Raw genomic sequence first — 14,657 nt, 5'->3', positions numbered from 1 at the left:
AAACGATGAAGAGAATATGGTAAACTGTTCACAAAAAAATTACATGAGACAGAAGCGATGAGATCTCTGAAGATTTTTAAAGAATGTCGCCCGAGGATTTCCTGAAGAAAAACAAAGGTAGAATAATTATTAATTTTGAAATCTTCATTTTCGACATGATCTTAGTGGGGGGAATATATGTATTATTTTCATATTAATTTAAAAGAATTTCAAGAATCCTAGTAAAGTAGACTGATAAAGAAAAGAATGTTATATGTAGAAGATTGTGATTTTTGGCTCGTTCGAAGAAGACGTAATGGTGGAAATATTTGAGTTCCTCGTGTCGATATGCTCCTTACGATTCCTTGCTTTCTGTTTAGTCGCGTTATTAAAAAATAATAAAAAAAAAGAATGAGAAAAAGAGAAAAGAAGTAGATAGACTTACCGCACAACCAGTGCCTACAAAGTTTTGAAATTGACGCTTATCCTTCACCGGCCCTACCCGACTTTCTCATTTCCCTCCGTCCGTGTCTATGTATAAAACTGCTCGATAGAGACTTGATTAAGGATTCGCTAACTACTGTTCACACAGCCACGTTTAATCAATTAAGCGAAGTGCGCGAAGTCCGCGAAGTGGGCGAAGAGGATTGTTCCTCTTTCTTTTATTTTTTCTTTTCTCAATCAAGTATCTGCTCGCATTATGCGACATTTTCTGCGTAATAGAAAATTTCTGAGCATCTACTCACCTTCACCTCGGGATCCACCACAAAAAAACTCTTCTAAAAAAATTTCATCACGCGCTCGTCCGGAAGCAGCGAGAATCTTTCTGCAGATCGCGAAGTTTTCACGAATGACTTCGACATCACGAGCGGGTCATAACTTGAGATCCGTCTTGATCACAATCTTATTTGCGAGCGAATTAAAGTTTAAATTAGACAAGTTTAGACAAGTGAATTAAAAGTAATTAATTAAATGATAACTGTAAAAATCAACTTTAATATTTTACAAAATTATTAAATGCTTTATAGAATTGTAAAGTTGCATGTCGATCAAGACGGTGCTCGATGAAACTTTACATAGACAATGTCGCTGGCACAAAAAGATAATTTCGAATTTTTTATTCTCTTTATTTTTCTCTTTTTATCTAATTTAAAAATTAATAATATTTAATTAACTGAATTAAAATAGACACAATATAAATTGTATTTTTACTCAATTATTTTCCTCCAAAAAAATATTGTTATTGATAATTCTTTTGTAGAATTTGCATTTTCAATATTTGCAGTTGAATATTGCTGAAGAAGACATTGTGCATGCAAGTTGATATTCGTTACTTTAGATATTGAACCTTTTCGGGAAATCAAAGGCATCGTTCTGAGCATTTCAATTGCGAGTCAAGGATTATGTCAAGGATATTAGATTCAAACGACAGTATAGAGACCAAATGAAAATTTCTAATTCTAAAATTCTAATTGTACTCTAATTGCGATCATGTCAAGTATATCAGATTCGAACGGCAGCGTAGAAGCCAGGCGACGAGCGAAAATTTCTGATTGCTTCTCGAAGACGCGTGTCACCATAGAACTTCAAATCTCCTGTGCCTTTTAATTCTATTTACAGCATGCGTTTGTCGTTACAGATCAGCGAAGAAAAAAAAAATGTTCGGGAGCAGACTGTTGAGAAACCTCTCTCACGAAGAGTCTTCTTTTTTCCAGCTGTCCATAAAGCCACGATACATTTTCGATACATTGTTCTCTTTCGCTCGATCACGTAAAAATCGATTTTAAAAATAAAAAAGTATTCAGAATCTGATGGAAGCTGATGAGGAATAGATTACCGGAAAAGCGTATCGATGATGAGAGATTAGGTGACTATGTGAGTTCAGCGTCTTCCACGTCGTACCATTTGTGAAGTAAAATGTGGCGGTTGCGTTATTGTTTACACATTACATAGGTAAGTATTTCTACGATATAGATATAACGTTATATAGCATATATATATATATATATATATATATATATATATATATATATATATATATACACGCATACCAGGGAGCATCATAGCATATGTAGTAACTAGCGTAAGAGTGTTTCGGCGATACTAAAACGTAGCTAATAGTCACCGAAAAGCTCCTGAGTTCATCCGCCATGAGCAGTCCGTCCTTGCCGACGCCGGGTGCTTTTGTCTCCTGAAGCAGATTCTCCATGAAGGACGCTAAATCCTTACATCGCTTCGACACGTCGAGCTCGGTTATATCTGACGTTCTTTGAATGCTCTGCACACACGTACGATAGAAAAAAAAAAAAAGAGAGAACAAATTGAGGAATGAGCTGGCTCATCTCCGCCTCGTGATGAAAAGATTTCGTTTTTTGTTTTTTTTCTCTTTTGTTAATGGTTAATAAAGGGTTAATACACTGCGTTTTCTCTCATACGTACATGAACAATTAACTATCCATTTGCTGTGTTAATAGACTTCGCAGGGTGGTATTAAGCGAGTCCCATCGCTATTAAAAACAATTCACTATTAAAAAAAAGTAAAGATTGCGTCTTTATCGGGAATCGAGATTAAGCGATTGTGTATTGCTCGGTCCTTTTCGTCTCGAAATTATAATTGGAATCGTACACGCTTTGTCTTTGGCAGAATACAAAGGGATACACCTCGATACAGAAAAATACGAGTCTCGAGCGAGTGAATTCGCGAGTGACACGTGGGGAAATTAGTGCGTGAGATGTGTGTCATGGCGATCGCTCTCGTCGGTGATCGTACCTCGTCGAGAAGCGCCCGTATTTCACCCTGGATGATCTTGGCCTCCTTCAGCACCTCCTCGCTGATGCTGGCCAGGTAGCCGCACTCGGTGTCGCGCGGCACGCGGAAGATGTCCGGGTCCACCGGCCCCTTGAGCACCCGATGCTGACCTACGACAAACTCTAGTTTTTTCGTCCAGGGATTGATAAAGGACGACCACTCGGTCTCGAGGACGACGCAGCCCCCGTTCTGCACGGCGAATCTGTACGGCTTCGACCTGAAGGAGGAGCCTTCGAGCCTGACCACCTGTTCAACGACACATTTCGATAAACGAGTTAGACGGTAAAATTACGAGTAATTTTTTTTTACAGTCACGACGTAACACAACGGGAATTATTTCAACATTCATCTCTCTCCCTTTCGCTCTCCCGCATTCTCTCTTGCTCTCTCTCTCTCTCTCTCTCTCTCTCTTCTTTTTCTTCTTCTCTCACTCTCGCTTTCTCTCTTACTCTTCCATTCTACAATATCTCTTTCAAGTTTTGTCTCTTGTCAAGCGTGCAATCGGGACCTAAATTCTTTTTGTTGTGTTGTTGGGCTCATGCTCACAGTCTCATAGATGTCTTTGATGAAAGGTAGATCCTCGGGATGATAGAAGTCAAACAACGAACGGCCAACCATATCCTGTGGTAGATAGCCGAAGTATTGGACTACGTCGGGATCGACATGGGATAAGTGGCACGTCGCGGTGTGGCGGGTCGTGAATACCGAAGATATTATTGTTTCTTCTGGCGCTGCGGATAACGACAAGGTCGGAGTCATTTTCTCTCGTCGCGAGTTACTACCTTAATGAGCGAGATTTTTAATTATTGCGATGATCGAGGCGCCGACAAGCGACGAGGCGAAAGACGCGGGAGGAGAAAGGACGGGGGGGGAGGGGGGAAATTTGCTAACGCATTAGCGCACTAGTTGCTAATTAATTATTTCTTCGCGTGATTAAAAGAGTCATGCTCAAAAGGCTCGTCAATGTTGTTCCCGTATCCTGTTAAGCAACGTCGCACAAATTTCCGCATTACGGGCAAACTTTGAAACTTTGTTTTGTACACAGCATCCGAATATATATATATATATATATATATATATATATATAACTCTCGTAAGACATAAATTTTCTTTAGAACTCAAATCCTATAGTGTCTGTATATAAATTTTATAAGATAAACGAAAAACGGAACAAAAATTGCGACTTGAGATCTGAAATTCAAAGAATGTCTTTAATAAGAAGCTTAAAATCCTTTTAAACAACACAGAAAACCCATCGATGCGAATACAAATTAGTTCATTAATGAAGCTTGTGCACAGAAAACGCATTGTGATGGAAAGCTTTCCATACATTGATAAAAGTGAAGCGGATATGGAAGTAGATATCCTGTTTGTGAAAGATGATGAGTATAATTTGAGCAACGTATTGCTCATAAAATGAATAACAGTGATCTCCAAACTAAACGAAAAACGGGAAACCGGAAAAATGGCGAAGAAATGACACCTTTAGAGAAATTTATTATTGAGAATTAAAGAAGAATACAGTATTTCAATATTTGTGCAGTACTATATTGAATTATTCAAATACTTAATAAATCATTCATATTAATATTAGAAATATTAAAAATAACTATTAAATATTCCTGTTAAAACTGCAACAATTAATTTTTATCAACAATTAATTAATCTGTATCTAAATTAAAAATTTTGTTAATGTTAATAAATATTAACAAAAATAATAAATCACAAAATATTAATTTTAAGTAAGGAATATTTCATCATAAATAAAGTTTATATTTATACATACTAAAAAACATGCAAAAATTTTTTTTAAATAATCATAAATCTTGATAATAAAATTATATTTTATTTTCACACAAAGAAGATTTTTAACAATGATTAACCCACTGCACTAAGTATTGAAATATTAGAATCTTTTTAATTCAATATTTTATCTAAAGAATTCTTGAATTCGATCTTTTATCGAAAAATTTTTGAATTATATTTGAATATATACATGAACATACATACATGAAGAATTTTAATATATTAATTAATATTAAATTCCAATAGAATATTTAATCATTCAAATGACTTTAAAATACCTGTAGTCTCTATATAATTAAATCATTACGTATTACTAATTCAAGTACTTAAAATTAATCCATCGATAAGAAATTTCTCTAGGGGACAAATACAGCAAAGATGAATGGCGGACGATATATCAACGTATATATTATCGTTATTGATTACACCGTGTAGACGACTTTAAAAAATTGGAAGTAAGTTACCTTCGTTTTAGATGTTTTCCATGGAAACCATCGACTCAGTATCGTCTCTGTGAGTATTGTCAACGAGGTCGAACCAACGACAAGGCTTGATTATTGCGGATTAAGCGTTATCATTCGTGCATAAGAAATAAAACATAGAATGCATTTCGAAAATATATAGGCAGTTGGATTAAAAAAACAAAATTACTATATATGAAACATTCCTACAATTCCCTTCTTTGCATATTTCCGATATATCTTGCAAATTCGAGTCACTTTGTTTGCTACTTGTTATCATATAGCAATTTATTCCCGTCGAAAATATATTTTCAAGCGATTGGGTATCATATTTGCAAGCAAAGCGTTGGGAAGATCTGCCTCGAAGTAACTCGGTTGCAAATCGCGAACTGTTTCGAGAATCGAGAATGTTGTGCTAAATCGCCGGTTCGCCACTAATTTTCGTGATAATCAAATCGACAATCTATAATTATCGAGTCCTCTCGCCAGTCGGACCTCGTCGAAGACCTTAAACATTGCTACCTTTGTATGCGGAATGGACGGGTTGAGCGGTAACTACGAGGAACATAGCTCGGTTGCTGGGCTGTTGCTCGGCCGTTCGATCCCGGAACGACAGGGTCAGGTGGAATGGCAGGTACAAGTTCGATCTGGCGTTCGCACGATGTCCATTCGGCACGTTGCACCTGGTAAACTTTCGCAGACCGCAGAACAGACTCGCCCTTCTGCCGTTGATGCCTGAAAAAGAGATGAGAGTCTCGTTTGTCGTTGAGTAACGACAAAATAAAATTTGTAAATTGATTTCTAAAAATAAAGATAATTGGGAAAAAAAAATAGAAATTTATAAATCAACTGATCAAAATGCTTAAATAATAATTATAAAAGTGATCAATAGTAAAATAATGTTAATTATTAAAAAAAATTACAAAACGCGTAATAATATTTGGAATAAAAATACATAAAAAAACATTCACTATAAGTAAAATATTTATTTGAGTAATAAATAATTTTTCATGAATTATTTCTTCTCAATCAAATATGATACATTTTTATTTACCTTTGGACCGCTCCTCTTGCGGCGAGGCGATGCCACTGGTGATCTGATCGGCCAAGATGGTTTTATCCTTCGGGTGTACATAATCGATGAAGGACCGACCAATCCAAGCGTCTTTGAGATAACCGAGGGCGGTGCATATCGTCGGGGTTGTGTACAGCACAAGACCATCGTGCATCGAAATCACTGCACAAAATCCTTCCTACAGAGAACATCGATAAATTAGGAGGCTGCGAACAATCGACCAGCCGCGCTAACATTAACAGTCTTAATGCGAATGATAACGTGGTCCTCGTATATCCGTTTTTATATAAAAAATAAATAAATAATAGAAAATAATAGAAAAAATAATAATAAAAATTAATGAACTTTTTATTAAAGCTTATCATAAGTGTTTAAAGCTACACTGTCACATTCATCAGCAAATTAAGAACTTCTCACATCGAATTTAGTCAGTCGTGTCAGTATTTCTATCACATGCATGGATTGCATTAAAAAATTAATTAGTGAGAGAAATATCGGTAGAGGAAAAGATGTTGATGGCACCCGTGATTATAATTAATTTACACAAGTTACCCTATTACATTAGTCGACCTTTATCCTCCTCGGACATTTTCTCTCATGACAGTTAAAGGAAAGGCATTAAGTCAATAAATCTTTCACGAAGAGAAGTTCCGGTAATAGTTATATAGTACGGAGTACTCTCGCAATTAGTTAACTTTCTCTCTGCACAGAGTGAGTAAGTGAGTGAAAGAGAGAGAGAGAGAGAGAGAGAGAGAGAGAGAGAGAGAAAGAGAGAAGAGAATTATGTGAAAATGTATGAACCAAGATAATACACAAAAACTAAAGAAAAAAAATAAAAAAATAAAAAACATTGACTTTAGAGGGCGATATTCATAATCCGTTTTTATTTCAAGATTATTTTAAATAATATTTTAAGAGGTTCTATGTTGTGTGTGTGTGTGTGTGTGTGTGTGTGTGTGTGTGTGTGTGTGTGTGTGTGTGTGTGATTTACAAATATCTTAAGTATATACTTAAAACATTTAAATACAAGAACTATGAATACCAACTAAAGATGAAAATCAATTCAAAGGATCAAGAGAAGAAAAGTAAGAGAAGTTTCTTTCAAAGTATTTTAATCACCATGCAAGATAGCAACCATAATCCGCGATAAAATCACGAACGATTTACAAGAAGCAATGCATTAATCTTACTTCTACGATTGCACGAAGAGTTTTTTAAGAATCTCAACTTCTTTTTTTATCTTTATCCTCTTTCGACATGTGCGTGTGCATGCATATGTGTGTGTTTTTTGTATCTCTCTCTATATTTTTAGAGACATATACTAACATTGGCCTGAGATGTAGAATCGTCCAGAGGGATCGTTCGTGAAGCAAGTCCTACTTCTGGATCTGCGATAGTGTCGCTGTTATGCTCGCCAGGATCCGTTGCGTCCACCAATTCTACGGTGGTTACTCCTTCTTGTATTAAAGCATTAAAAAAAAATTCTCGTTGTTACTTGAGTTGTCCAGATTGTAGAGATGATAATAGCGGAAGGGAATCAAGAAGCTCGAACTGAAGTGGTATAGTAACACGTTTTCAAATTGAAATTTGTGTACATAATGTTGTATAACAATTTAGTAGTTATTATAAAATTGTATCAAGTAGACCATCTAGTGTAAAAATAAATTTATTTCACGTTATAATAATAGTATGTACAAGATTTATTTTAATTGTAAATTTATGAATTAAATTTATTTTTATAAATTGCATCATAAATGAGCACCATTAAAAGTCTATTTTTTTAGCTTCAGAATAACAGACAAACAAAGAAGAATAAATAAGATAAAAAGAAGTAAAACGGAATTGTGGATTGAATAATTTAATCATAAGAGAAGTTCTCATCTGTATGCAATAAAATGCACATTTAAAAAATTAATTTTTTTTTCATGCGTATTTAGATTCTATTTCCAAGTTTTCAATTACAAAATCAAAACAATAAAGTAACATAAATGATTTGAGTATCAAAATCGCGAAAATAATAGTATAATAAGTTAATAATAATAAGTAATAATAAATAATAATAAGTTTGCCACATAAGCAAGGATAGGAAAGGGGCTCAACGTTCCCTTAGTCCAAAATGATGCGATAACGACTGCGTTGTGATTCGTATAAAATTTCACATAAAATCATGTCGAGTTACTGCCAGTGTAATGACACGCTTACCAGAAAGTTCAATGCCATTACACAGCAATACGCTACGACCTCCGGGCATATCGTTGCTTCCCGGTGAAAGGCATTCACTGCAGTTTCTTCACGAGCGCATGAGACGTGTAGGCGTACCGTGTGATATGATGATCTAACGATAAGTGAAAGCAAAACTAATATATTACGGCGGTATCATCAATAACATGATTTTATAACGTGATTACGCACTCTCTTTTTGACAAAATCAAAATAAATCTATAATGAATCTCCGTCGCATAAAATAACTGTTATTATCGTCTTCCTATTTTTAACATTGTTACATTGTTTCAAGATTAATACTTTTAATGTGGCTTACATCCAGTACGGTGTATCCTGTTACTCGCTAAAAAGCGAAGTTGCATTAACAAAAGGCAGCTTTTAAAAAACATTATATTTAATTCTGCGCTAGTGAAAGGGTTAAATAAACGGCGACGTAAAGGCTTACGTAAACATAGGGTATAATGCGCGACCAACACAGAATGAAAAAGATTTCGTAACACGGCTGCTACATCTCGAATTAATACGTGCCCCGAGGGTTAATGTTAACTGGCTGAAAATATTTGTATCCGTTTCTAGTAATGCCGTGATAATAGGAAGATTGATAATTGTCTTAATTGTGTATGAATGTGGAGAGAAACAGTTTTAGAATTCTCCATTGAAATCGTGTTCTCCTGACACATCCTTGAATAACGTATTCTGAATAAAATATCACAGAGATCTGCGCTTTAAGGAAAGTTCCGCGATGTAAATGTGATTATATGTCCATCACCGCGGCTATGCCGCTCGCTTATTGATCTATTAGTTTCGCAATAGTTTATATAACGCGTGTTACAAGATCTATACAAACGTACATCTCCATGGGCGATATTTGGGCATGAATTCTTCAAAAATTCTTCATACACATAAAATATTTTTTTCAAGCGATTTTTTAATAAAATAATCATAAAATCATGAAATTTATTTCCCCTCTAACTTCTCTTTATAATATTTCAAAATATCCAAAAATATTTATATTTTTGTTATAACTAAATATTTAAATAAATATAATTAAATATATTTATTAAATATATTTAAATATTTAATAAATAAAATAAATAAATATATTAAGGGAATGAAGGGACAAATGTAAATAGAGCAACAGGTGACGTTCCATGTTTCAAACTTGTTAATACTGAAGAATTAATAACTTCGATAGCCTATGAGCTTAATGGAATGCTGGTCTGTATCACCGATAAAACGCAGTAATTTTTATATTGCTCTCATTTTTTATCAATTTTATAGCTCTAATTGTGGAAATCCTTTTCCACAATTAAAGTTTGTGCATTAATACGTGTCTAGCATATGGATTTCGTATCAGAAACGAGAAAAATTGTTTAAATTTAGATCTTTTTTGATACTTTAAAATGGCGTTCAAAGTTGTCAAGTTGCGTCAATATTTACTTTATATAAAAATTTTGCAGTCTGTATCTACAAAACTAATATTGCTAGACTAGAAGATTACATAGAAGAAACAACATTAAGTTTTTAAAATTAAGCTAGATACCTAATGTAATGCAAAAAAGCAATACAAAAATTTGTTCATATATGTATCACGTGTATACAAAAATGTATATATGAGTATATATGTATACATAAATGTATTTATGTAATGTAATGTATTTATGTAAATGTATTTATGTTTAGATGTGCATATGTGTAAACATTTTCGTCGGAGTTCGCTCGTCAGTCCAGGATCTCCTTAAGTGTCACATTGGATGGAAATTTTACACCCCCTCCTCCTCCTAGTAAATTTTGTCCACGTGTATCACAATTTTCTTTGATTAGTGACGAATGTCTTTCATCGAGGGTTGTTCTCAAAATCAAGAATGATGATGATATCATATTCGCGTATCGCATGTGCTCGTGAAAGAGTTTAAGATGTGAGACATGAGAAACATAACGTCTCTTCTTCAAAAAGAATTTTCAATTATCAGCAGTATATAAACTCGAAGATTGCTCATAAATTTTTAGTCATTCTTTTTTTATTACGATAATTAATTTTATTACGAACAAAATAATTTTTTTACCACAAAAATTTTACTACTTTTATTTGTAGCCTGCAAAAAGTTTGTTGTCTTGCAATTCTAAAGTCGCATATTTTATTGGCTTGAATGACTGTTTTTCAGATTAGCGTCTTTGCTGAATATTTAGGATATTTAACTGGATATTTGACGAGGTAAATCGTTATTCCAACTATCCGGACTAAGGGATAAGAACCGTGAGGGGAACGTTTCGAAGCCTTAGATGGGATAGCGAAACCCGAAGAAGATTAGAAGTAGTACATGAATCCAGTTTATTGAGAAACAAACAGAAGAATGATAAGCTCTCGTAGCGATATTGATCTCGTAGACATTTCACGTAGATCTAGTTTAACAAGCGACAGTAAATAACATTCTGTGAGCAGAAACTACATTTATTATACGATTTGCTTATATTATCAAATTTCTCTTTTGCTTCCTACAAACACAGGAAATGTAATTCAAATCAATTCCATCGCGTGTGTAAAATTAATGATCTAGCCAAGAAAGAAAGAGGACAAAGAATCCGCGAATATATATTTATATTCGTTATTATCCGAGGGAAAACGGGAAAATGGCAATTTTACTTTGATTCTAAATATTATCAATAAAACGATCGTCTCTTGATTTTTTTTAATTAATAATAGTCTAAGAAAATGATCCGAGAGCGCAGATTTGCGCTCATTCAGTTTATGTGACCGGATGTTCCATATATTATTTTTATCTCGTGTACGATGAAACAAGAGCCGTGAGCAATTCGCGTGCACTCGTTCCCGATTTTTTGCAGATCGTAACCAACCTGGTTTCTTATCAAGTACGACGTTCGCTGGCGTAACGGCGTTATATGATGCGACTTCCGGCAGCGGGTTCACCGTTTTTGGGTCAACTTCCGCTTCAGCAGCGTTACACGCCGTCACCGTTTTCGATTTTTTCTTCCTGTGCTCCTTATCCTTCTTCTTGCTAATCGGCTGTGGTAATGCCTCATTGCTACGTATAATGCATAAAAAATAGTAAGACAGACATTGCATAATTTTTTTGTCACATTATCTTCACAATTTATCATTAAATTAATTCAAAACGTTGTCTTCAAAATTTTTGTCTAGCAAAATGTCAATGACGATTCATTTTGGAGCAACTTCTGCAGCAATTTTTTTCGCGAATTGTTCTCCAAAACGCAAGTCAAAATTGTCAGTTGTCATTAAATTTATGTAAAATAAATCTGTGAATATATAATTAATTTAAATAAAATTAAATATTACATCGAAAGATGATCTTTATATTGTTTAAATTTCACTTCCGCGAATTTTTTTTTGTATTTGATAACGAAATTTTCAAATGTGGAATAATCGTTCATTTTTTTTAGATAGATAATATGATATTTTTACATTTAATAACAATGTAATATATTTAATAATTTATAATTAGTATATTATAGATTTAGAGATCGATAATAATCAATTGATAATCAAGGGTCATTCGATTGTCGCATTTGCTATTCTGCTATGTTCGATCGCATATGTAGCTTTGAATATTCTCGTGTCATGCCATGTGACAAGCCATGTGACAAGCGAGTGTCAACGTGAACACTGTTAAGCTGATAAGCGAACGAATGCTCACGCGCATCTAAAAATAAATACTAAAAGAAATATTCCACTGAAAGAGCGCGCAAACGTTGATTCTGGGATCCTCAAGAAACATTGAGGAATTCTTTTTCGATATAATCTGTCACGTGTCCTTGCGGAATTGCAACATCCAAATAACATCATCACGTCAACAAGTAATCATAATAACAGATTAGAAAGAGTTACAGTAGCATTTTCAGCAAATACATCTGAGTGTAATCATACAGAACAATATTATTTAACAAATGTGTTCTGTATTCGATAACAGTAAGTAAAAAAGTCATTTATTTATAAGAATTTGACGTAACTCTTTGCATTCTCACGCTAGTCAATTGTAGTCTATATAGATAATAACTTTCTCTCCTAGAAAGCTCTTTCAAGAGAGTACTAATATAACAAATCTGTAAAACGTGACTGTTACGCGTTACACAAGTGAGAGAAAGTTTACATTCACCGATTCATCAATTGTCTCGCAACTGCAAGCGGAAGTCTTCCTGATAACACGTTTTATGAACTTTCTTGTGCATAAATAGAAAAGGACTGAGATAGATTTTGATGGAAACTGTGATTAATTTAATTGGCGATTAAATTCAAGCGGTAAAATTACTTACAGCAAAAGAATCCTGCGAATCATATGAAAAAAATTGGATTCTAGTCTTTTGCATTTTTCTTTTCGCTCGTGTTTGGAGTAAACAAAAATTAATCCTATCCGTATGAGATGATATAGGCATTACAATTTGATTGTTAAAATTAATTACAGTTGTTTAGAATCGTTTCAAAGATTTAATATATAATAATTATATAAGCAAATATATTATATATAAATAAATATGTTTTATATATATATATATATATATATATATATATATAGAGTATAAAATTGTTATTAGAATTATGTTAGAATATATATTATATATAAATAAAACTATTGAGTAGATCACAATATTAAAAATAATATGAAAAATAAAAAATAAAATTTGTACTCTTAGAAACTTAAATAGAATTTGTACTCTTAGAAACTTCAAAAATTCGACAGTACATATATTAATAGCAATACTAGTAGGAAATTCAAACATTATGTTATATGAATTGCAAAAAACTACCAGGAAATAATTTCTCGAAAATTGCTAAAAGATAATCCAATAATTTCCAAAGGGAAGGGAAAATTATTAATAGTTAATAAAATCGAGAAATCGCTTATAGTATATAACATTATATAACGCTAACCCGTATTTTATAGAAGCATTTCCAAGAAGATGTTCCAATTTCCCTGATAAGATTTATATAACAATTTGCATAATAACGAATACGGAATTTATCCCTTCGCCAAACTGTCCTTCTAAGTGATTTTCACGTGGTATGTTTTACACGTCTTGACGACGTAACAATGTTGTTGTACATTCACAATATATGTACATTCTCTCGCTCGTAATCATCCCCGGACTTCGCCTGTCTTTCTTATCGCGTAAACGCAACCGTTGATTATCAACCCGAAACTAGACAATGAGAAACAGAAGTAGCTCAGAACAATGGATGCGCTTTGGATAGAGAAATGAATTATTTTGAACATGTTTCAATGTTACTCGAACATTAGCTAATAATAAATCTAGTTATGATTGTATATGTACGTACGTACGTACGTACGTACGTACGTACGTACGTACGTGTGTGTGTGTGTGTGTGTGTGTGTGTGTGTGTGTGTGTGTGTGTGTGTGTGTGTGTGTGTGTGTGTGTGTGTGTGTGTGTGTGTGTTGATAAATTCAACTGATGCAGCAAATAGAAACGTTGCTTATTTATCTGTCTTACTTGCACAATCAATTTTGGAGACAAAAAAACGGTAGGAATTTATCACCTAATATATCATGCTTATATATTTTTTCAAATTATGAACATATTTAAAGCACATTCTGAATTGTGTGTGTGTGTGTGTGCGCGCGCGCGCGCGCGCACACACACACACACACACACACACACACACACACACACACAATATTTATTTATTTATTTTTAACATCCAGACATATTTCACAAATTTCAGAATAACATTATGCCAATTTTAGAAGCAGATTAATTTTAATCATTGATCATGTTGGAGCTATTAAAAAAAAAATGTCATAAACGATATTTATTTCTCATCATTGCGTTAAGTAAAAATACACTGCAATGTGATGCAGTAATTAATACGCGTGATTGCAACGTACTTTTAATGACACGATAGACCGGTATACTTTTCTTCTAAATAGTATTTTTCTAATTTTCTTCCAAAATCTTCATCAATGTATAACATGATTGATTATTTGACGAAATGATCGTTTTGGATATCCAAGTTGCAATTATAAAATTGTAGAGAATTATACATCATAACGCGTTTAAGTATATAACGCATTTGTAAGTTGCTTTTAATTGCTTCAATAAAAATTTGTTATTTCTTAAAAAATTGCATTTTGGATATCTTTTTGCAAAGCTCGCAAAAATTTGCGTAACGATCCACTCCGTCGAACTTTTTCAGAAGTTAATCAGCCAATCGACTTCGACCGGGAATCTTGTGATCGATATTCGCTTATTATAATGTTTCATTTCTCTTTATCTATTACGCAACAATTATGAGAGTCTGACTAATATCTA

At 33.6% G+C, this 14,657-nt stretch overlaps 1 protein-coding gene across 5 annotated transcripts in view; it reads right to left on the bottom strand.

The window, feature by feature from the left end:
- The window catches only part of per (period circadian regulator), a 30,758-nt gene that overhangs the window by 8,967 nt on the left and 7,134 nt on the right, over positions 1–14,657 (bottom strand). For 3 of the 5 annotated variants that reach the window (XM_089073072.1, XM_089073070.1, XM_089073073.1), the window contains exons 3-9: positions 11,210–11,397; positions 7,457–7,587; positions 6,110–6,308; positions 5,578–5,790; positions 3,335–3,519; positions 2,750–3,034; positions 2,105–2,257 (exon numbers count right to left, since the gene is read on the bottom strand). In XM_089073072.1, the coding sequence (XP_088929198.1) occupies positions 2,105–2,257; positions 2,750–3,034; positions 3,335–3,519; positions 5,578–5,790; positions 6,110–6,308; positions 7,457–7,587; positions 11,210–11,397 (1,354 nt within the window). The remainder of the gene's footprint in view (positions 1–2,104; positions 2,258–2,749; positions 3,035–3,334; positions 3,520–5,577; positions 5,791–6,109; positions 6,309–7,456; positions 7,588–11,209; positions 11,398–14,657) is intronic. The other 2 variants (XM_089073071.1, XM_089073074.1) reach the window with 1 other exon arrangement.

The sequence above is a fragment of the Pogonomyrmex barbatus genome, unplaced genomic scaffold (genome assembly GCF_055798465.1).
Source record: "Pogonomyrmex barbatus isolate J1 unplaced genomic scaffold, ASM5579846v1 scaffold14, whole genome shotgun sequence".
NCBI lineage: Eukaryota > Metazoa > Arthropoda > Insecta > Hymenoptera > Formicidae > Pogonomyrmex > Pogonomyrmex barbatus.
The sequence above is the reverse complement of the archived record's forward strand: the minus strand, read 5'-3'. Positions and strand labels throughout refer to the sequence as shown.